The sequence below is a fragment of the Sparus aurata genome, chromosome 1, assembly GCF_900880675.1.
Source record: "Sparus aurata chromosome 1, fSpaAur1.1, whole genome shotgun sequence".
In the NCBI taxonomy this organism is placed as follows: Eukaryota; Metazoa; Chordata; class Actinopteri; order Spariformes; family Sparidae; genus Sparus; species Sparus aurata.
In genome coordinates, this window is record NC_044187.1 from 21,466,795 (window position 1) to 21,491,769 (window position 24,975).

The following is a 24,975-nucleotide window of genomic DNA, read 5'->3' on the forward strand; positions in this document are numbered from 1 at the left end:
TGACAGACAGATCACAGAGGGTAAAAAAAGATAAACCAGAAGTAAAAACAGGCAGATGACAGTTTAGAGGAAAAGAGGAAGGAAGGAACATTACACAGAAGAGAGTAATTGTAGGAGAGAAAAAAAGAGAAGATATTCACCCTGTCCCATTGTCTATCCTTGTCTAGAAGAATTATGACCAGCTTGGGGAACATCTGATGACCCTCCTCGCTGAAGGACAGGTTTCGGCCTTCAAAGGTCACATTCATCAGGTACCTTAGAATGAGAATTCAAGTATGAATTAGATAAATGTGTATCTGTAAGCAGAATTTTGACTTTCAACATTATTTCTATTGTGTGCCACAACTCAAGTTTACAATCATTTTAGATTTATATATAATTAAAGGTCCAGGGTGTAGGATTTAACAGGGAGGTTGCTAACTGCAAGCAACTAAAGACCACTTGTCTCAACTTCTCCTGCATTGGCAGCTAGAAATATGGCATTTCTTTAAAACTACATTAACTATTTGGTTTTTCTTTATCACATCCAAATGTTTTTTTCTTCACACATCCAGGAGACACACATTAGCATTCCTTTAGTCCAATGTTCACTCTCTCTGAGCTCTGTCTTTGGTCTCCACCAACTCTTAACGGGAAAATTTGGCTCTTGAGCAGCTCCACTGTATTCACCAGCTACTTCCTTGTCGGTCTGCTGTTTGATGCTAAGCAGGTAGTGTACATCTCAGCAATTTCTAGAACTTTTCTGCTGAAATCTCTCACTGGAAACAAGATTCAAGAGAGCTTGAACCATAAAAGTAAAGTTGTGGAGGAGCAGAGGCAAAATAATGAGATGAAAGGCGCTAAAATGCTCCGTGGAGTTGAGTTAAAATTCTCTGTGGGTTCATCTTTGCAACATCTTTCACATAACACATGATTGAAAATTGATTAATGCAGTTTTCAAGGCTACGATACAACATGATCATCAGCACAACACTGCTATCACAGTGTAAGAGGCGATAAACTTTTCTACAGAGGTCGTAAGAGTAATGTATTCAGTATTCAGTTTAAAATAGTTGGGATGGTGATTGGAGAAAGTGCACATATGAAATCAAGGATTTTAAAAATATCCTCAAATGTCTTGAACATTTTAGTATTGAGCCAAAACATTTCAATCACGAAGCGTACTCGGCTGGTATTTGTAATGAGTCAGTGCTGTCAAATATTCAGTTCAAATACTTGGCAGTGAAATAGTAGTTATGTTAATCTGTGAAATGTGTCGATACATCGTCCAGAAAATAATGTCTGGCTATGTATAATATCATACACCCACAGGTTTCACACTATGCTTTTCAACACATTTGCTTTGTTGATGTTTGATTACTCTTTTGGCATTTTATATATTGTTATGTATCTTATCATATGTCTGTATTATACCTTTAGAAGAAAGATACTATTTTAGGTCCTTAAGCCAGTTGTCACTGCAGGTAGAACATCCCAATCGTGAAATGACATGCCAGAGAGCATCTTCTCTTAAATTACTTCTGCAAAACCATTTTATCGAAGTGCCTTATAACGGGTTTATTTTTACAGTGTGTATGTTTTATGTGTTTTGTATATATGTATATTTGTGTGTATTTGTGGAGGTGTTGTAGAAGCTCAAGATCACACCTGTTTAAAACATTCAGCAGTTGAACAGGCTAATTAGTAACAGGTGATCCTTCCTTGAAAGGCTCAGCTGTTCACAGGCAAGGATGGGGTGAGGTTCGCCACTTAGCGAAACACATAATGTATAAAGGATATTACTATGTGGCCTCACAATTTGTAATTTGCTAATTTTTGCATCCTGATTTTATTTGCATTTTTTGCAGCGCCCAAACTTTTTAGAAATAAGGGCGTTATGTAAATTCATATACATTGTATTTATGCATGAAAAAAAGAAACTGCAAAAGCAGAATCACAGGGTTCTAGGAGGGTGACAGTTTGTAATGCTGCTGTTCTGTTCTCTGACTTAAATGATCCAATGTGCCAGCAGTTTCTCAGTTAACGTAGAACATTTCAACGACGGCCCAGTTTAAAGCTTGGTTAAGCATACGGCACCGAATCAGATTGAGAAATATAAAGAAAGAGCACCAGGAAGCTGTAAGAGTGAAAGTCAAAGACCAATATCAAACCAGGACTGAAAGGTGAAAGAGAGACACATCATCATATATGTGTCAACAAGAGTACGGCAGTGGCAGATTCTCCCTGCCGCCTCCTTTCCTCACTCTCGTCCCTATCTGTGGGCTGCCATCACCATGGAGACGCTCTGCCTCTGAAACAATCCACCGGAGAAATAAATATTGAGGGGCCCCGCGTGTGTATATGTGCGTGCAAACTTTTTTAAAAAGGAGTGCACAATTTACCCACCGTCATCTCCAACCAAGTCAAGGTGTGAAAAAAAAAAAATCTATTCACAAGTGAACACAATAAACGCAGACAACAGATGAGCAATGTGGCCTGAAACTTACCCAAGATGTTATCGCAAGTACCTCCTACTAGAACATTCAGTACCTCTATCTGTAACGTCTTCAACTTTATTTATATCGCACCTCTCTCTCTCTCTCTCTCACACACACACACACACACGCACGCACCCAGACCTAAGTAGGCTACATTCTTTGAGAAAGTCAATAATATGATGCAAGTCTCCATGAAATGCTTATTGCTGCATACTGGATGGCCAGCACACTGAAAATGCTGTAATGTACATTTAACATGGGATTAGCCTGCTATACCTAATCTCGGTGTGAATGGGGAACCAAGGTGGAGGCTCAAGGTGGAGGCTCAGGAGATCTCGACTTGTTGCCATCCGGACCTCAGTGCGACCCATGTGACCAGTAACGGCCTCAGTTCAGCTAAGGTACGATGACAACAAGTGTATAAGGGCATTATGTGACATGTTGATTTCTATATATATTTCTATACTATATTTTCAAATTTCTATTCCTCTAAACTTGCAGTATTTGCATTTTTATCTTTCTGTATGCTTCTCCTCTGTTTACTGTTATGAACCAAAACAGCCATGTCAGTTCCTAGTTGGTGAAAACATCAACTTAATAAACCTGATTCTGATTCTGAATTCTTGAGTGGATCTCTCAGTCAAGTAATAAAAATAGAATTACATACACATAATACAAAGATGCTCATATAATAAATAAAAAAATATACAAAAAAACAAGTATTAGACAAAATAGTTGTTAAAACACGCAAAATGACTGAGAAGGTACTGTGACGTCGTACTGTGAAGAGCGCCATCTTGTCATGTCTACGTATACACAACACGAACACATTCGGGCTCTTAACACCAGTATAATGTAATGTAATGTGTTGCCATGGCACCCACAACCACAGCAATTTCAATGCAATCAGCTGCGTTGCCATGGGAACAGTAATCTCGCCCGAGAGAGGCTAGTTGAAAGAGAGAAAAGGAGTATTTTTCTGTCTAAACCTGAGTGTTTACCCACTTCCCCTCATGCTGTCTTTCACTCTCAGATCAATCTCTCCATCTCACCTCAGAGCAGCGCGTTGAATCACACATCAATAGGACTCATCTGCCCGTACATTAACCTGTGCCTTTACAAAGACTGATGCATGCTGAGATTTTACAGCAGAGGAGGCTGCTCTGTTTATCATTTTGTATCCCTGTACTATTGATGTAGCTTTTATGTGCCGTTTGATCCCTTCTCATGTCAGAATTCCCCTCTGACTCTGTTGAAAGAAGGAGAAGAAAAAAAACCTTGTGCGGCTTCATCACAGCCATATGCAGCGCGTGTGTGCGCCTCGCTCACCAACTGTTCACCAACTAATCACTGGCTGTGAGCGGAATTTATTTTTTAGTTACAGAGACACTGACACAATACCCCTTTTTTCCTTCTAAGATCTCTTCAGACATATTTCATAGGCATTTGATATGACTTTGTTTTATCTCCGAGTGAAGCTGTACAGGGTCACAAATTCTCTGTCGCTGCAATGCAGGGGATGCAAAAATATATATCCCTGCTGTGCATGTGTGTGAGGAAGTGTGTGGTGCACGCACACACGCACACATGTACATACTGTATCAGGTTTGGGTGGATGACTCATAATCTGGGATGACTGCAGAAAACCTGCCTCTGAAGAGTTACCAGTTTCTGATGAAATGCGTACTACACACTGCAAGTGCTGTAGGATGGAAATAGTGTCTGAGTGCAGCGCAACTACAGAATATGGTAAATTATAGTAAGGCATGGGAAGTACAGTGCTGGTACACTTCGGTTCACTCCAGAATAAATCAGACAGTAGCTTTGTGATTACAATCAAATTAAAACTCATAATCTTTTCAAGAGCTGACACAAATGCTTCAAAGCTTTTACCGTTTCCATGGCAATCGATGTCTAAATCCATACTAAAAGGAAGGAGACATTGCATGACTGCACCAAAAAAGGCGGCACAAGCTTGGTAGTGTGTGAGAAACCCCCATAACCAGGGCTGCAACAGTACAATGTGCCACTGTACATGTTATTCCAGAATTATTATCAGTTCCAATGACCCTCAACAGAATGAAAACAAAGGGTTTTTTTGTGAAATAAACACTGAAAAACATTTGACTTGAAAAAAACGTGTGGTATTATTTTTGGTGCCAATATTTTGAAACAACTGGATCATTTCAGTTTTCCTCAAAGTGACAAATAACAACCAAAAGGGAAAGCGCATGAGTTTATTCAATCATTTAGTCCATAATAGAATGGATCGCCACTTAACCTTCATTTTCCTGGCTGACTGTGTGCCCAGTGGCCAACACAACAGCATAGAAATAGCGAGGTGTATAGGGAGCCAATATAAACACTGACGGCAACATTATTCTATATCCATTAAATCTAATTCATAATCATATGTTGATTGAGAAAACTTGTCCATTGCTATAGAAAGCAAATACACAGTATAATAATAGTGAACTAACAATATACAATATATCCCTGCCAGCCTACTCCCAACTGTTCAACCGTCCCTCACTCCTAATTAACTTCAGCTACTATAACAGGTTCATGTGAGTGTTCAGGAAAAAATCGAACACATTTGAATGAGCATAATAACATTATTAACATTCTACTGCCGTACCATCCTAAAATTGTATTACTTTTTCAAAAAGATCTATTTTCTAGACATTCGGTTAACGACTGTGGCTAAGAAGGTAGAATGGGTTGTCCACTTATTTCATTATCATATTAACGTTTTAGAGTGTTAAAAGAAGAATAAGGATAATAATTTTCATAAAACGCCAGTTTGTAAATTACTTATTTTATTTTTATCTGCAAATCAAAATCTTTTCTGGAAGATAAATTTGTGGCTTAACTCACGTTTCCACTCAAATATAACTCTAGAAATATCCTTTACTGGGGTCAATTTACATGACACATTCTGAACCCTAAAAAAATTAATTCATTGATTATTCATCGACTCATGTGTTGCTGGTGGCGCAGCTCTGATATCATAAATACACCCAGAGAGTGATGTGTACTGCACATAGAAGAGATGTAAGGCTGAGAATCTCTTTGAGCTGCAGCCTTTAATAAGTGAGTCTACAGGAGCTGCATGTGATCTGGGCCCATGAGGACAACTACTGAGAGGGAGACATCAGACAGGCTACCTGTGGTGTCTGGAGAGACAGAGCACTGTATCAGAGAGCCCCCTCTTATTTCAAATGTGAACAAGGGCTGAACAGGCAAGGACACTGAACTTCTACAGTATTCACACTTCAAATACTGATACGTACTTTTACTACTACTTTTCCAGTGGTCATTAAAATAATGTGTCCTTAACAGCACATAAGCCGTCCTTACTCAAAGTTACATTCATAGAGAAAAGGAGGTAATTAGGCACACAGTGAGAGCTTTCAAAATAATTTCTCTGATGATCTCATCCTACTTGCAACTAAGTATTCTTCAACGCAACAGGAAAACCCCACTGACAGTTTTTCTACTGATTTGCAACCGCTGTCTCAGGAATTACCTGTTGTGCTCACAATGGTCCTATATTTAAACCTTTCCATCTTGCTTTTGTCTTCAGTGGAAAAGGAACAATCTGCATTTCGTCCCGGTAAAAATAAATCTACAGTAGTCACAGGTATTCATTCGCAACAGCTATGATCAGTAGAGACAGAATATCAAGCTTATCTTTGCCCTTTTTCTGGCTCGATGCAATGAAGCTACTCTAAGTAAGGACGTTTATAGTTAATTTGTCTCTGTTCAAGCAGCACTCAAACATTGTTCAGTTGGCGTTGAGTTTGAAATAGAGACTGAAATTGAATATATAAGAAAGGAGCATCTGTGACATTGACACTGGCCTCCATGCTGTTTTCTATTGCTGCCTTTTTTTCCTGGAAAACAAACAGAAAAGGCAGATTGGAAATACTGTCTACTGGCAATGGGAAATAAATCATTCACTGATTTTATAGCAAACTTACTGATTTTGGTGCAAACATTTTTTATGTCAGTGTGGTGGACATAATTTCCTTTGATATGGGATTATTAATCCAGGCTTCACACACCTGACTGTGCACCTCTCCAAAATCTTGAATTCAAGAAACCAACATTTTTTGTTATTCTTTTAATTTAAAAACAACAAGAGCCAAATCATTGACTGTAGAACAAACTTGGAGATTGGTTGAGTGCAAATAATAGTAAAATGAAAATATATATGTATATAAATATACTGACTGCATAACAATGCAACATTTTGCCTAGTACTCAAGACTCTTAAATTAACAAAAGTAAAAGCTGATGAGGTAAAAGGTAAAAGAAAACCAAAAAAGACAACCAAGTTTATGCAAACACAAATTCAATGAACATCACAAGGGCAGATTTATCATTCAGTGTTCAATTATGATGAAAATATGAATTAACACTTGGTAAAATGCACACAGCTCTGAAGGCCGCTGATCAAGTGACAAGGTTTTATATCATATAGACATATCTGCCAATATTAGCTTATTGTAAATTAATCATATCAATATATATATTATAATATATATATATATATATAACAAAAGATTTCATTACAGAAATTCCAAAAATATATTTAAGGTCAGCAAAAATGTCTCAAAAATCCCGCATAAGACAGTCTGTCTTGACTGAATGAGAGGAAATGTGCTCTCCAATATACTGAAAGTCCCCTATCCTCCTATGTTTGAGTAAATAAAACTAAACCAGTATAACAGATGTGCAGCTGTGTCTACCCAATGAATATTCCAATAAGTAAAAGGCCATATGGAATATTGAATGGTTATTTCTGTGGCATTTTAAGGCCTCTCGCAGCATAAAACGAGCATAGAACAGAGTTGATTGAGCAAAACTGAAGTAAATCTGTCCCTTAAACTCACTAATCCTTCATCCTGACATTGTATGCATAGACAAAAAATTAGGATCCTCAGTTTTGACTGATGAAGAGTGAGAAAGAGAGAAGGTGTGGAATGGGCGGAGGAGGAGGAGGCAGAGGAAGGGCACCATCAGCGCTCTCTAATTCAACATTTTAGCTTAATTTTGGTAAAAATGCTTTTCAGTAAGAAGGGACTACTGCCGGGGCATCGTTAAGCTCAGTTGGGAGAGCGCGTGTCCCAAGTGCCTGGGTCCCTTTGTTGCGTGTCACTCTCCCTCTCTCTCTCCCTGTTTCCTGTCATATCTTCAGCTGTACTATCAATAAAGCCATAAAAAGGCCAAAAAAATACTAAAAAAAAAAGAAAAAAAAGAAGGGACTACTGCAGGAGCAACACGGAGCAAGAACAGAAGGAAAAAAGGGCTAAAAAGCAGCAAAAATTTAGGAGCAAAAACAAAATTATCCACACAGTCCAAAGAGAGACCTCAGTGGAAACGATTACTAAATGACACGACGTGGAGGAAACACAGATGTTTAAAAGTTCTAACCCACTTCCATTAAAAAGAAAGAATCATTTGTGCTCTGGATGCCCCAAAGAGAAATCAAACAGCCTGCAGCCCTCCAATAAACAGCAGCAGGATTTATTAGACAGCCGCTTTATTGTTCCCATTAAGAAATGTAATAATACTGCCCTCCCGCTTCAGGAAAAGCAGCTCTAAAGGTGAACTAGGATGTAACATGTTCACCTTACATGCATGAGAGGCAGCACAAGGGTCAAATGGCCTACAGAGAAGGTTTTCCACAGACTGAGCGCACGCAGCCAGCCAACAGACATGAAGACAAATATCTCATCAGATCACATGAAAGCAACACTACAAAATATTAATCATCTCTTACATCATATATACCAGCTCAGCATTTTATATCAGCGCTGGGATTTGAGAGGGAATTTGAACGCACATACGCAGTCAAACAAATAATAAAAATCATCCCTTTCACTGCAACATCCACACACACAAATAAGCCCCTTAGTGCCTCATCCAAAACCACTTGGAGCACATTTTCTCATTATCCGAGCGTTCCTGTCCTCACTGTCTGCCAGGAAACAATGGATGGCCTCTGGAGCTCTGCTTCTATGTGTGTGTTTGCTTATTTGCGCTTTCGGTGTATGCATGTATTTATGTATGAATGTGTGTGCATGCCCCATAAGGTCAAGCAGCCCCTAAACAAATTTGAGAGCATGACTCACTGGGGCCTCCCATCTCCGTCCATCAGCGCTGACAGGATGGCATGCTTATCCAGCGTGCATGCAGCCCACTGTGGCCTCTAGCGATAGAGGACCACGCAGAGACATATGGCCTTATTATTGCTTCAGTCTCAGGGGGTGAGGGGATGGAATAGGTGGAATTGTGTGTGTGTGTGTGTGTGTGTGTGTGTGTGTGTGTGTGTTTGAGTGTTAGGCTGCTCCCCTCCCTCTGGGGTCACCACCAAAATTCACCGATCCAAATTCTCTACCTTTGCTCAGTCAAATAGATACAAATGAAATGGCTGGTTAGAAAAGACACACACACCCTTCTCTCTCACACACACAGCAGCGTCCCAGACGTGGGCCTGTAGGATGATTGAGAGCTAACCCTGTGTCTGATAGCGCCCTTTTGGGACTGAAATATTCATGACTGTGTTGTGTGTTATTGTTATCTCCGTCCTCTTGCTGACAGAATCCTAGACGGCATGCATAAGTGCCCAAGAAAAACACATCAAAAAAACAGAAACACGGGTGAATACAGGAACAAAATTTACTGTAATACATCAACCTCAACCTGGAGATTAATGCAGCAGTGGCAGGGGAGGTTGCATAATGTTTCCCTAGGTTCTCTGCATTCGTTAAATTCAAACTGACAGTCAAAAAAACAAACAAAAACACAGAAAATGTTAAATATTAGGGAAAAAACGAGGGATGAAAGGCAGGCAGGATCATAGTTTTGTAAGGCAGACTTACAGTGAATTAAGAATGAAATCTCTAAGTCTATTCTTTTATAAGATTAAAAATAGCAAATAGCAGTTGGATGTCATACTTTGACAACACATATGTTTGCATGTGTGTTGCTGTGTGTGCTAGAGATAACCCTGCTCTTGTTGCTTGGCCCTGTTTTCATTACTTTGGTTGTCCCCCGAGCATTCAATTAGCTGTGGAATCTCTGATCAATGTGAACAGTAAAAGCGTGCCCTATGAAGTTAAACGAGGATTAATTATTGAATACCAGTGCTTCTGCTTGTTCTGTAATGTGCCAAAAAAGCAACAAGGAAGTTCAGAGTAAAAAGGGGAAAGAAGGATGTTTTTGTTTAACGATGGCTGTGGGTTAAGCTAAAGATAAGACGAGATGTTGTTTTAAGTCTGGGAGCTAATGTCTCAGTTCATCTTTTTATTGGATAATTAAACAAATTCTGGCTCTCCTTAGGGAATGTGTCTGCATTTCTCTGTAATTGTGGTCCATGTTGCATGTGTGTGTGGCCGCACATTTGCTGGATTTATTTTGATAGTTCCCACTGCGCTTCAGCAGCTGAAAACCAAACTACACTTTTTTTCCCTGTTATTTTACCAGCCGGTTCCTTCGGCTCTGACTCATGAATTAAATAAAGATTTCATCTGCTTTTGTTCAGCCTGTCTTTCTGTATTGTGCATGAATCCCCGCTCATTTTTTTTTAGCACCAAACAAATTTCAAAGGCTTATAAAACTAGGTGAACAAAGCTCTTTTCAGAAAGGAAGATTCTTTCCTGGACCTGATGGGCTCACAACTCAGAACAATATTTAATCAAAAGCACAATATTTTTTGTATTTGAGGTTATGATTCAAAAACAAACCTGTTAATTTTATGGGGCAATTGGTTGCCTTATCTGACTCGTACTCAACTGCAACCTCTGCACTTTGTTACTGTTGCACTTTGACAGCACATAAGCAGTGTGTGATGATGGGATGCCCAGGTGGAACACCTGGTAGCGCATGTGCAAGGCTGAGTCATCAGTCGCGACCCAAGTCCGATTCCAATTCTCCATTTTCCTTTCTATATACAGTTTTTGTCGCATATAAAGGCCACAAAAGCACTGTACGATGAAAACAATGGCAGCCTTAACATCAAAATTCCCAATAATGTTTGAATGGTTGATCCTTGATTTCACGCTGTAGTAAACAATAGCAGCTTATTTTTTCTAACAAGCATTGGTTTTGTTGGTTGAAATGACAACTGTCAATAGCAGATTTTATCAGCAGAAGCTAGCTAGATTAAGTTAATTGCAATATCTGCCTTCATCATGTTTTGCCTTAATTTATCAAAGCCAGCGTAGTGCCGAATGACATCACGACAACCAGATGCTATCACAAGCTTGTGACAAACATACAATAAGTTGTTCTACATTAAATAGGAGAGGCTGCATCACAATCAGTGCAGAGATGTATCGCTCTCTCTTTTTCTTTACAGAGCATGTGTGATTGTCAGTAGACAGGAGGATTGTACAATAGTTAATAGACTGCTGATGGTATTGTACTCCAGTAAAACCAACTGAAGTCTATATGTGTGAAACACTGGTTCATAGTTGCTGTTTAGGTGTTTGCCGCAACACTGTTTTGCTGTGAAGCTCCAGAAATATTTTGTGGACTACGAGACTTCACCTGCCCTTACATCAGCATGAGGGTGAGTAAATAAAGACTGATTTTTGAGCTAACTTTTCCTTTAACAGCTATTTTCTAACATAACCTGTAACCCCCTGACTAATGTAGTTATCTACAGTAATGGCATCCCCCTTGTGTTTGGAAATAATGCTGTGTTACTACTCTATGTAGTAAGATGAGACATTGATTTGCAGTTTACAGGAGACCAGACAAAGTTTTAATTCATCCTGGCACACTGGCTGTTTTGTGTTTAGTTCTGTTAAGGTTAAGACGCTTGATGATTATGTTTACTATAGAATGCCTCAACATGAAGAGAAATTCCAACCTTGACAGACCTTGGAGTTGGTAAACTTTGATTGGAAAAATACTGTTCTGGGGTGTGATTAGGCCTGTCACGATAATCAATAAATCAATTAATCATACGATAAATAAAAATCTCGATAATTTTCACGGCCTCAATAATTTCCATTTGCATGCTTGTTTGTTTTGCTCATGTGTCTCACGTGAAGCCTCTTGTCAGCTGAACGCGACAGCTGCAGTGTGGGAGCACTTTGGATTCAAACCGAATGACAGTGGTGAACCACTGTCTTTTGTCTTCTTTTTATTTTATATCCAAATGACCACAGGTCATAAACCATGGTCTGCGTGCTCCGATCTACGGTCTGAATTTAAGCTACTGCAGTGTTCAACCAAAACCGGCCGCAACACGGACTTACAAACAGCTTTTCAAAATAAAATGGACCTTTTCAAAATAAAATGAACAGGTACAGAAACCCTTGCAGAAATGATTTAGACCCACAAATAATAATAAAATAATTTAAGTGACAACCATCTTGACAACTTAACCTGGACGAGCCAGTATGTCGCATTTGTTGTAAAACAGTAGCAACTAAAAGCGTACTAAAGCAGTGGTTCCCAACCTGGGGTCCGCGCGAGATCGCAGGGGGGGCGCACAACTTTGTCTGTTCTGAGGTTGTGAGGTTAAAGTTATATTTGTGCAACCCTCTGAGGTCGATAGACGCGCCGGCACGTCAAAATCACATGACCTATTTAAGATGATGTAGCAGCAAGACGGAGCCTCAGTGAGTCTCGGTCCGACTTATGTGTTGGAGCAGCCTTCAAGCTGTGTACCAGTTTTTAAATTGTGTTGATAGGCCAAGTAAAACTGGACTTATGATAAATAATGTACGGCACGCTTTTTCGTTAACATTACCGTCATGTTTGCTGTGCGTTTGGTGCAGGAAGAGACGGTCAAAACGGACTTCTCTCACGAAAGTGTTGGCAAGCAGGAAAAGTTTGCGAGCTAAAAAACACGTTCCTATTGGTGGAAAAAGGCACCACACCAGCCAATCACAAAAATACATGGCAAGACATGTGATTTGGTTGCTGGGGGACAGGAGGAAGTTGTGGAGGGACCGACAGTGATGGTGAGAGAGTTGAGAGATGTGTGTCAAAATGAAAAAATAACTGTACAGTCACACATGTGAAGTTGTGCTGAAAATAATGACACCAAACAAGGCAAGGTAAATAGTTTTTAAGGTGAAATATAATGGTAAAATAGTCAAAATGGCCAATTATACACTGGACTGCATAAAATCCCAGTAACGAACACAATCAAAACTCTCTATAATCCATATTGAAACATATTTCTTGGTCCATATTTAAATTCATTAAGCTATTTATTACCAACACCCCTATGAGGTAGGCCTATTCTGCTCTCTGGTAGGCCTATTCTGGTCGTGTGTGTGTGTGTGTGTGTGTTTGAGTGTGATACACCTGATGACACAAAAAGGAAGAAATGTATCTATATACATTGTAAAACTAGAAGAATATAGCTGTTGTTTATTTTTGCAAATAAAAGTTTGTAATTAACCACTTTATTCTTTTAGTGTATGCGGGTTGGGGGGTCTGGCTTGTCTTGGACACAGGCAAGAGGGGCTTCAAGGAAAAAAGGTTGGGAACCACTGTACTAAAGGGTCAGGCTTATTGTTTTTGGTTGTGTTTTAATTAAAGTACAATCTTTAGTTAGAGAGAGTGAGAGTCCTTTTTATTTATTGTTTCTGGTTGTTTTGTTTATTTATTTTGGATATCTAAAATGTCTTCTTCACATTCCAATTCCAATGTTAAATATTCTTTAGAAATAAAATTCTATTGATCTTTGAAAGGGTGTACTTGCATTATTATGCCAGTATCATTATATTAGTTGAAAAATGGCCTCAAAACGACAATATTATCGTTTATCGCAATAATTTCTGGGACAATTTATCGTCCAGCAACATTTGTTATCGTGACAGGCCTAGGTGTGATTTTGCATGCACATCTGACGTTTACCCATATTTGCATTCATATATCACAGCCCTGCTGTGTTTTGTCACACGTCCCAGTAATAGTGACTCACTTCAGTATTTCTTTGGAGTGGCCGGTGTTGGAGCTCTTTTTGTCAGGTGTCCCGAGGCAGCTTGACTTTGGCATAGTGTGTGGCCCCCGGTCCAGTATCATGGTGGAGGTTGCCGTGGCAATGACAGCCACTGCATCACGTACCCTGGCCTCGATGTTGTAGTCCCATTCGTCATATGACACCGAGATAAGCCCTGGGAAAGACAGAGAGAGACAGAGAAAGGGAGAGAGAGTGAGGTGAGATGAAGGCATATATTTCCATAGCAGAAATAGAAAGAAATATGGAGAAAAATGAAAAGGAGGGGGAGAGACAGGGAAGTGTGAGAAAGAGAGGGAGGATACAAACAGGCAGGCAGAGGCAGGGTGCAATGAAAAATAGCCCGGGGGGGAAAAGATATACAAAAATGAAAGCATTTTAGAGGAGGCAGAAAAGTGGCAAAAACACTGAGACAAAATTAAGATTGCAATCATACCTACAATATTTTAATTTGTCTGAAGCTGAGTGGAGCTGTATATTTTGCTATTTAATTTTGTTTTTTTTTTTAAACTCAGTTGAGAGTTTGAAAACATGTGAAAGATAAAACAGCTGAATATGAGCATCAGATGAGACCATGCTCATCCCTTAGCTCATTTTGTTATGCTTGGCTTTCCAACCATGAGGAACTGCTGGCTATCAGATGTCAACATCCATTTCTTACACCCATAAACAACAGCATTTTCAGGTCACTTTGCGTGGCTGGTTTGGATTATGTGAGCACATTTGGAACCTGCACCGTAAATCTATTGGAAAAAGGCAAACCTGCATTTTTCAGGCAGCCTCGGAGTTGAACTACAGGAGGTAATGCTTTACATAAACTGCTCCAAAAATGCTGTAAAAAGACAAAGGGGTTTCGTTCCTGCCTCTTTATAATGGACTCCAGTGAGGCCAACCCTCAGACTATTATTAGAAGTGATAGTCACAGTATAAAAATAAAAGATTGTCCATCCACGTTCATCTAATTTATGTGAGGCATTGTAAGATAAACTGAACTGATCAAATATGACTGAACAAACTCCAAAACAAATGATAAACTCCTTTACCTGAGGTTACCACAAATCAGTATGTACCCGAGCACTGACTGGCACAGCACAGTGCAAATACACCAGGAGAACATTTGCATATATGCAAACAAGCCCATCTGTCTCTTGTACCCACATTTCAACACAAAGTTGTTGTTTTTTTTACTTTACCACATAATATTTCAGTGGTTCAGCTACAATTCATTGTTATACACAACACCAGAGAAGTTCCCTTAAAGGGTAACTCATCATTTCACATACTGAAGTGTGTTTAGAGGTCTCGGGGAGTAATACTGCATATGTGAAATAGTAGTATAAAGCTTTTTGTGGCTCCTGAGGTAGCTGTATGTGATCTGATAAATTGCCTCCAGTGAATTCAGAATTCAGGAGATGAGGTGTAATTTTATTAGAGATACTCGGATCAACCTTTTAATCTGCTGACACTGAGTACACACCTGATATAAGTACCCCCTTCCTTGATTAAAATCTGTGAACATCACTGTGTGAAACTCTGGGAATTTATTTTATGTAAGGTAACCCAAGGGCGGTGATTGCTGTGACTCAGCCCACAGTCACTGTATGTACAGTATGTGGAGAGCGAGAGAGAAGATCTTATTTGTTTACACTTTGATTAAAAACAAAGCATCATAATTAATTTGGCAATGGTGACTTAATGTTCAAAATGTGACACGTGGCACTTAATGAGCTTTCTCTACAAAACATTAATTAGCTGTATTTTTTTCAAGCAGCAATGGTGTGATGCTCTGAGCACATGAGATCTCTGTTTAATTACTGAAATGAAGAGATCATATCCTACTGATCTGTGGCCGGATTCACAACGATATTATGAACTGGTCTTTTGTGTTTGGTGTTAGGCCAGTCTTAAATTTACCCTTTAAATCAGTCTAATCCAAGTCAAACACTTACACAAAATTAGCAAATTTTAGACTTATTTTAAGTGTAAAATGTTATGTGTCATGACTCTGGATTCATGTTCTTTGTGTCGTGTTCTTATGTCTGGTTTTGTCTCGTGGTTTCTTGTATTTGATATCCTTGTTTTGTATCATGTCTTGTTGTGTCTTATGTTTTGATTTTCCATGCCCTCATGTGTCCTTTAAGTGTCTCCTAGTGTTGTCACGATACCAACATTTTGGTATCGGTACCGGTACCAACATGTATTTCGATACTTTTCGATACTTTTCGATACTTTTTCAAATAAAAAGAGAATGCCAAAAATTTCATTACTGACTTTATTTTAATAGAAAATCTTAGAACAATAACATATTAATCAGTAAATAAAATAAAATACCACAAAGACAAGCTTTTCTAATCTTTTGTCATACAAGCTGAGGCCTTAATTACATTGAGATACATAACCTAAAAATAGCCTGTATTAAGTAGGACCAATGTCTTTAAATGGTATGTTACTAGTCTTTATAACATATTAAATGGCTAAATGTGTATGTAAAAGTTTGTTACTTTATAAAGATCATGCATGTATGCATTTTACAGCTCTGGGAAAAAATTAAGGGACCACTTCAGATTTATTGTAAATCAGCATGTCTACTTGTATGGCAAAAAGTTTAAAAATCACTATGAAAATATAAATATAATAATATAATATAAATAAACCTGCTCTATTTTTTTTTTTCTTCCAGAGCTACTTTTGTTTGGGACCGTGAAGGGGCGTGGTGCTTGCTTTTAGCACTGAATGTGGCTTTTTTTCATGAGTAAATTACCTGTCATTTCCTGAACTCAGTGTGCAGGTCTGGGTGCTTGTCCTTTAGGTGTCTGGCTAAGTTGGAGGTGTTTCCGCCCTTAGCCATGCATGTTTTAAAACACCGTTTACACAGTGGTGCATCAGCGTTAACAGCCTCGCCTTGCTCATTTGTTTTTAAGCCAAAGTACTGCCATATCGCACTTTGCGCCCCTGGTTTGTCCACAATTTGTGGCGTGGTGACGGTTGCAGCAGCCATTCTCCTCTCCGTGCTCCTCTCTCCCTCTCTCTCTCTCTCTCTCCCTCTGTCTCTCCCTCTCTCTCTCTCCCTCTCTCTCTCTCTCTCCCTCTCTAACGTCTCTGCTCTCTCCAAGCTTTCCTCCTGCTCCGTTTGTTGCTCCAGTCCACGCTGCTCGCTCACTTGCTAGCTGTTTCCTCCGGCTTGCTTGCTTTTTCTGTTTTTTCTCCCCAAGCTCCGGCTTGCTCCTCGTCCTCTCAGCTGTAGTAACAACGCGGTGACGTCACGTGGCGAGGTCGCCGCGCTGTTGCGGGCGCTGCTGCAAGTACCGGTCCCATCCAAATGCAATATAGTACCGTTTTAAATGCCTCAGTACTCCGGTACCAAATTAGTACCGGTATACCGAACAACCCTAGTGTCTCCTATGTTCTTCCCTCTGTCTCCCTCTATCTGTCAGTGTTCTCATCCATGCCTTCCCCTCATTATCTCACCTGTTGTTCCACCTCACCTGTTCCTCGTCTTGTTGTTAGTGTCTGTGTATCTTGCACTTTGTTTAGCTATCTTGGTTGCTACTTTGCTTTTGTCCCTTTTGTCTAGTTTTTGGTCTAGCTCCCTTTTGTTATTTGTTCTTGTTCAGCTTTAAATTAAAGCTCATCTTTTGTTTCCCCATATCCTTGCCTCCCTTGTGTAACTGCATTTGCGTCCAACTCCTATCTCCAAAGCCTTTTAGTTTCTCCCCCTTTAACCTAAACGTGACAGAATGATTGGACCAAAAATGGACCCTGCAGACTACACCAAACAGCTCTTGGACATTGAGGAAAAATTGTGGGGGGAGCTTGACGTCAAGACAGATGTGAGGGATATGCTACAGATAATAGCTGAGCAGGAACATGATTGATAAGCCTTGGTTGTGGGCAGTTCCATGCGCTGTTGAATTAATTACTGAAGTTGCTGACCTCGGGAGAACCTTGCTTGTCCAGCTAAACAGCAGCAACTCCCAGCCAGCTCCAGCCCCAGCCCATGCCTTGGCCGCCTTGCCTTCAACCCCAGACCGGTCATCCACAGACCCTTTCTGGGGAACCCACCTGGCCCACAAAGTGCCCCCAAGAAAGCAACGTTCCAGGGTGCGTTCTGGCTCCCTGAGGTCTGGCTCCCTGTTCTGCTGCTCCTCACCGCAGCCTGGGGCTTCATCTCCACCACAGTGCAGTGCATAAGCCCATGCCACAGCCCAAACCCACACCTCATCCCATGCCTCATCTCCGTCCTCAGCTCATGCCTCAGACCATGCCTCAGCTCCGGCCTCAGACCATGCCTCAGCCACAGCACAGCTACCAGCCCATGCCTCAGCTCGATCTCCAGCTCCAATGTCGGTTGCCCAGCTGATGCCTGCTGGGTCATCCACTTTAACAGCATGGCTGACAACGGTTCCTGCTGCTTCGGCGGCGGCCCGGCCGACATCTGCCAGTGGTCCTCAGTCGGCGGCCCTGTCGACACCTGCCAGTGGTCCTCAGTCGGCGGCCCTGTCGACACCTGCCAGTGGTTCTCAGTTGGCGGTTCAGATGATGCCTACTCCTGTACCAAGTCATGTCCAAGCCCCTCAGTTGGAGGCCCGGCCGAGTCCTGTGCCAAGTCATGTCCAAGCCCATCGGTTGGAGGCCCGGTCGAGTCCTGTGCCAAGTCATGTCCAAGCCCCTCAGTCGGAGGCCCGGCCGAGTCCTGTGCCAAGTCATGTCCAAGCCCATCGGTCGGAGGCCCGGTCGAGTCCTGCGCCAAGTCACGTCCAAGCCCCTCGTTTGGAGGCCCGGCCAAGCCCCGTGCCAAGTCCAGTGCCAAGTACAGTGCCTGCTCCTCGGTCGGTTGCCCGGCCGAGTCCATTGCCAAGTCCAGAACCTGCTCCTCGTTCGGAGGCCCAGCCGAGTCCCATGCCAAGTCCAGTGCCTGCTCCTCGGTTGGTTGCCCGGCCAAGTCCCGTGCCAAGTCCAGTGCCTGCTCCTCAGTCGGTTGCCCGGCCGAGTCCAGTGCCAAGTCCAGTGCCTGCTCCTCGGCCCCAGGCCCAGCTGAGTCCCGTGCCAAATCCAGTACAGTCGTTTGCTGCCAGCGACCCTTCATCGGCTCCCAGGCCACCAGATCCCGGCGAACCTCCGTCGGTGGTCCGGCTAAGACCCAGCAGGGTTTCCCAGCCAGCAGTCCGGCCTCAAGAGGGTTTCATCCCACGCCTTCACCGCCAGCCTCCAGTGGGTCCCAGCCCACGCCTTCGCCACCGGCCTCCAGTGTGTTCCAGCCCACTGCCCCTTGACGGGGGGGTACTGTCATGACTCTGGATTCATGTTCTTTGTGTTGTGTTCTTGTGTCTGGTTTTGTCTTGTGGTTTCTTGTATTTGATTTCCATGTCTTTGTATCATGTCTTGTGTCTTATGTTTGATTTTCCATGCCCTCATGTGTCCTTTAAGTGTCTCCCATGTTCTTCCCTCTGTCTCCCTCTCGCTGTCAGTGTTCTCATCCATGCCTTCCCCTCGTTATCTCACCTGTTGGTCCACCTCACCTGTTCCTCGTCCTGTCGTTAGTGTCTGTGTATTTAGTCTGTGTCTTCCCTGCACTCCTTGTCCGGTCATTGCATCTCTCTGCTTCATGTTCCTGCTCATGCTCATGTCTGCGTCTTGACTTGTCCTCCCAGAGCTCCTTTTGTCTCCAGTCTTCCCTTGGTATGTGTTTTTGGACTTTGAGTTTTGCATTTTGCCTTTTGATTTGAACTTTGTACTTTTGGTTTGCACTTTGTTTAGCTATCTTGGTTGCTACTTTGCTTTTGTCTAGTTTTTGGTCTAGCTCCCTTTTGTTATTTGTTCTTGTTCAGCTTTAAATCAAAGCTCGCCTTTTGTTTCCCCATATCCTTGCCTCCTGTGTGTAACTGCATTTGGGTCCAACTCCTATCTCCAAAGCCTTTTAGTTTTTCCCCCTTTAACCTTAACATGACATTATGTACCCTACACCAGGCTTACTGTGGACTTAAAGTGATGTTTACACCTGCTGACCAGTGACACTAACTGACAACAAAAGAGTAAAACATGACATTTTCATTTGGCCAGAAACTATCCTGACCCTGACTGACAGGTTAGCAGACGTACTGCATTGAGATTTTTTGCCACAGGAAGTTTTTTATACTGACGTACTAACATACAAAGAAATTATATCAAATTACAGCAATCTGAGGTGAGTCAGATATCTGTTTTGTGAAACTGGGCCCTTGTGTTTGTGTGTACCTGTAGGGAAGACTTCAGGAACATGGTCTGCATCTCCTGCCACCAGCGAGGGCACAATCCAGGTGAAGCCGTAACCTGTGAGGCCTACAGAATGGGCCACTTCGAAGATCGTGGATGCCTCCTCCTTTGTGCAGTAGAGCATAATAACAGGACTCTGTAGTTTCTTCAGCTGGTTCTGGATCTTGGCGTCTCCGTCATCCACTGACATATCCAGTAGGAGGACTTCTTGTAGCTCCCAGCCCACAAAGCTGTTCTCGATGGTACTGCGGACCTAGATGGGAAAGGGAGATGTGATTTTTAAAAGTGTAGGCTGCACACATGCAGTGGAGTTGTTAAGAAGAGATACTGGAACAGAACTGACTGAGATGTCTCCTCCTCCAGATCCCAGATTGCAAAACTGTTCTGTCTTTACACATCTCTTGGGGGATGGATGGATGGATGGATGCATGTATGCATGTATGTATGTATGTATGTATGTATGTATGTATGTATAACAAGAGCAACATTAGATAATCTCTTTTCCTTAAACTCACAGAGGAAATTCTCAAGGAGATAGTGTCCATTCTATTTCTTATATGCAATCCACAAACACATCACGGCAGGGTTAAAAGATTTTGTGCAGCAAGAAGTGATTTTCATGATTGTGAATGCCGAGCTTAAAAATGTTTTTATGCTTTAGGGTCAGAGTAGTCGCTGCTTCTTAAGTGAATCAATGCAAAGAGAATCATACAGGCAGATGAACAGGCAGAGCAAAGCATTTTGCATTTGGTACATTTCATTATGACACTTATTTCCATGTGTATTAAAATAAGCATTTTGTATACTCTATATTTGCTTGACACAAAACAGTAGAATGAGATTTATGATGCTAATAACAAGCTGTTTTTCACTGCTCGAGTCATTGGGGCTTTGATATTATATTTTGTTTTGTGCAGATATGAAGGGACAGTAAACTTTAGCAATTGATATTAGACTTTTTACCTTCATCAGAAAGCTAATGTGACTATTTTGAAATGTCTCCCAAAGTGGTACTAAACCCTCATTCATCACCCCCATTTAAATGATCAATACATGTTTTTTTTTTTCTTAAACCAGATTCCTACCCTTACTTTGTTCAAAGGAAACAAACAGCCATTGCAGAAATAAAAAGAAGTAAGAGTAGCTGACTTTCAATAACTTTCTTTTTCTTTTCAGATGTCTGTCTGATGTTCAAAGTATTTCACGATCTCATACCATACCCTTTCAAGAGTCTGTTCTCAGCCCTGGAGATAAGAAGGCTGAAGCCACGCTGAGTGGCTGCATTAAAAAAGACATGTTCGGCCAATCTGCCTTTTCCATTAAAGCAATCAGAAAATGGAACTCGCTGCCCACTTACATCAGACTCTGCCAGGCCTTATCATTTTCAAAAGCTTGAAATTATGGCTTAAAACCAGACAATCATGTTTGCAGAAATAGCTGCTTTCTGCTAGGATCATTTCATCAAATTGCACAAAGTCCTCTCTAAATAAACAACAAAATAAGTCATTAAAAGAACAGACAGTCATCTTATCAAAAGATTACAAAACAAAGTGCAAACTACAGTATCTGTCAGGCCTGTAATAATGGGTCCCCAAAATACAACAGTAATAACACCTACAGTGCCTGGGACCCAGAGCTAAAATGATTTTCTCATTTGAATCCATGGTTGAAAAAGTTTACGGCTATTAGCTGTGTAAGTAATAATAATAATCCTGCTGCTTCTGGAGTCAGTTTGCATCAAAGGAATACATTTATCTTCTCTGCAATTTTCGACCTCAACTTATTACCAAGTGGTGTATCGTATATAAAGGTTTGCCTTGGTGATAATGTAGCAGATAAGTTGCATACACACCCACTGCTATGTGGCCATAAACATTATATACTGTATACAAAACATACATTGCCAAGTCCACCTGTTAAAAAAGAGACCTTGGGCTTGTAATTTTCTATGAAGTGGCTCACAAATATTGGTAGTCGCAGGTTGCAGTCTTCATGCTTGTTTCTCATGTGTAGTTGCTTCTTTGGGCTTGTTTATGTTTAGGCTTGTTGATAACCTAATTTCCCTTGGGGGATTAATAAAGTTGTCGGTCTGTCTGTCTTTCTGTCTGTCTCTCAGATGGGGGACTATTCAAAGGCACTCTGCAGATACTGTAAATTTGGTGTGAAATAGGTGCACATCATGCAGATCTTCCTCAATACACCAGCTTTTGTAATAATAACATAAAATAATATAATGCAGTAACCTACTTAACATAGTAAATGTAAGGATATTATCAAAATACCTGGTATTAGGTTATATTACTTATATCACTTAGTTACCTAGTAAAAGTAATATATTACTGTTACCTCCAACAATGTTTACTGATACTTTGTCTGTTCATTATATGCAATTTATAATGAATTTGCTGTTGGCCATTTGGCTTTATTTAAGTTCCTTGGGATTAAAAAGAAAAATGTAAAAGTACAAGGTACAGCATTGTGCAAATGCTCTCTTATGAATACAAAATAAATTCATACATACTATTAAGAATAAATTGACCAAGTGGCCTCTTGTTTTCTCACTTTAGGTTAAGTTGTCTGTATTTGGCTATTTAAAAATAAAATAAATAAAAATAAACCTGGTTGCTTCTTTTGGGCCAGCTTCCATTGACGGTTGCGTGTTTCTCTCACCAGATCTGGCAACACTGGATACTGCATAATCTATGTATGTCTTTATCAGAGTGTCTGGATGTGTTATTTACCTTGTTGACAAAGTCTTGGTAGCCAGGGTAGTACGTGGTGACTATGGAGAAGATGTACCAGTCATACTCCTCCATGATGTTCAACATGACCTGGGCCTGCTGCTCGATTGACGGACCAAACTGGAAAAACATGGAGTGGTCGTCCTGGAAACCAGAGAGACAGAGCCAATCAGCAAACAAGGTCATGAGTCATACAGCATGAGAGAGATATGGAAGGAAGGGCATAAATGATCATGGAGCATGTCCAGTAACTGCACGCAACACAAATATATTCCTGTTTATAGCTGGGACTTGTGCATCCGCTGTAACTTCATCACGGCATCTGCAACAATATGACATATTTTTTCATCAATCTATTGCATTTACGATGTTTTAATCTGAGACATTTACTTCTTTGCCAAGTCAAACAAGGGTTGTGAATATTCAAACACACGGTTGAGGTGACTCATTCATTATCAAGAAGCCCTTGTTATAGCTATGTTTGCACATTTAACAGGCAAGATGCCAACTGGTTCGATTATAATTATTGTAGGGTGCCAAATGTGTGGACAGATCTCTGTCAAAACAGTTTTCTCACAAGGAGTGAGGAGGAAAAGACAACGTAAGAATAGATCTCGGAGCTTCAGGAGCCTGATGTCTGGTGCCATGGATAAGTCAAGGTCACTCACACATGTAAAACTGCCAAGCAACTCATCAGGACACAGAAGTCAAGATGTATTATTCAAAAATGTCAGTGACCGTAGGCGACATGGCAGAGGGGCTTTAATGAGAACAGCATCAAGTCATGGGTCCTCTGTGTGTCCAAGAGTGAAATACATTGTTGAATGGTGAGTGAGATGACTGGAGGTGTTGGATCATACTTAAACACTGGCTGCTGGTTAACTGTTTCATGGCCCTTAAAAAGAAGTCAAGTAAACATTTAGACTGAAGGACCACCACAACATGGTGGAAAATGTGAAAACAGTCAAATGATAAGATGGATACCACTCTCATGGAAACAGGTATAGACTGTTTCAGCGAAATACTGACCTCAGCATGCTAACATGTTTAATCCTGATGACAATGCTAATCAATCACTATCTTAGTTTAGAGTATAAGAATGCAATATTTGCTATTTAGCACATTCAGAAGAGCTCCATAGCCCTTAGGATTCATCCTCTGGGGACCATGGATGCCATGCACAAAAAGCAACCCATTTAATGTGTTTTGAGACATTTTACTCTTGACCAAAGTGGTGGTGGAACGACTGTCATTGCTATCCATAGAGTGAAACGACACCATTAAAGCTTACCCATTTAAACCATCTAAAATGTGTAAATAAGTCTGCATGCAAAGATTTTGTTACAAGGCTGTTAAATCACTAATTGTTATGATCATTGTCATTCGGAATGGGACAATGAAAGTTTTTTTTGTGATGGTGAATTTTCATTATCAAGATAATCATGAATATCTTCACATGAATGACTTGAAAAGCCTTTTAGCTTACTAACACACTGTCCTATATTGGGTTCCTGATTTATTTTGAATTGCCTAGGCCTGTCATCATGGCTGACAGCTCAGCTTGCACACTGTATTCCCCACAAAAATAAGTAAACTTGGATGTGTATGAATACCACGGATTACAGACTAAAATACAGATGAAGGGAGATGAGGTTAACACTGTTTATTTATCCTTTATTTCTGCAGGAAGACCTTATTATTACGATTTATCATTCAATATACCTTTACTGATTTGTTTTTTTAGTTTAAAAAGGTGATGAAAAGAAAAATTGTTCCCCAGCAAAATGCAAGGTTAAAGTGACACTAATATGTTAATGTGTGCAATTTTGCATTTTTTTTTTTTTTTTTTAAGTTATACAAATATTTTGATGATAATTAGAAAAAATAACATGAATGGCAATTATTTTGGACAGGATAATTATGATATGAAATTTTCACATCATACCATGCCAAATTGTCATGTGGGGGTCAAACAAACATGGTCAGTGGGATTTAGAGGTGCTGGCATCATTTTTTTTACTTTGGAGAAGGCTGGATGTCTAGCCCTGCATTCAGTCTTGGTATCAATCGCCTAATCAATCCTTTTACCTTTGCTGTATACCAAAGAATGTGATTAAAATCCAGGCGAAATCAAGGACCTTCCACACATCAATGCATCATTAGTGACGACTACATTGCTCGTACATCAGTTATCTCTCATCACTTTGCATCGCATCACTTGTCTTGAACTACAAAATTAAAAATGTGCGTTTTCACCCTTCACTGAATGTTACTCGTGGCCCCAAGACCCGCTTACACTTGCATGCACAACTACACTCTGTATATTTGCAATTTCATGTTCATGTACATTAATACACATACGTGCATCCACATGTGCAATCAATCATACATGTTAGTCATGCAGGAGGCTGAGAACCCCTCGAGTTAGGTGCACTACCTCCGCACTACATCAAAGCCCATCTCACCCTTCCTCCACTATTTTATCCAGAGGGGCAGAAATGATCTGTTGCCT

General features: G+C 40.7%; 1 protein-coding gene and 1 long non-coding RNA gene across 10 annotated transcripts in view; one reads left to right on the forward strand and one right to left on the reverse strand.

Moving 5' to 3' along the window:
- The window catches only part of grin2bb (glutamate receptor, ionotropic, N-methyl D-aspartate 2B, genome duplicate b), a 117,783-nt gene that overhangs the window by 30,752 nt on the left and 62,056 nt on the right, over nt 1–24,975 (reverse strand). For all 9 annotated transcript variants that reach the window (XM_030413640.1, XM_030413631.1, XM_030413624.1 and 6 more), the window contains 4 exons: nt 22,464–22,607; nt 19,705–19,975; nt 13,435–13,627; nt 141–255 (listed from right to left, as the gene is read on the reverse strand). In XM_030413640.1, coding sequence (XP_030269500.1) covers nt 141–255; nt 13,435–13,627; nt 19,705–19,975; nt 22,464–22,607 — 723 coding nt within the window. The remainder of the gene's footprint in view (nt 1–140; nt 256–13,434; nt 13,628–19,704; nt 19,976–22,463; nt 22,608–24,975) is intronic.
- Nucleotides 19,051–20,890, forward strand: LOC115579919 (uncharacterized). Its single transcript, XR_003983767.1, has 2 exons — nt 19,051–19,149; nt 19,711–20,890. It is a non-coding gene; the product is annotated as an uncharacterized LOC115579919 (long non-coding RNA).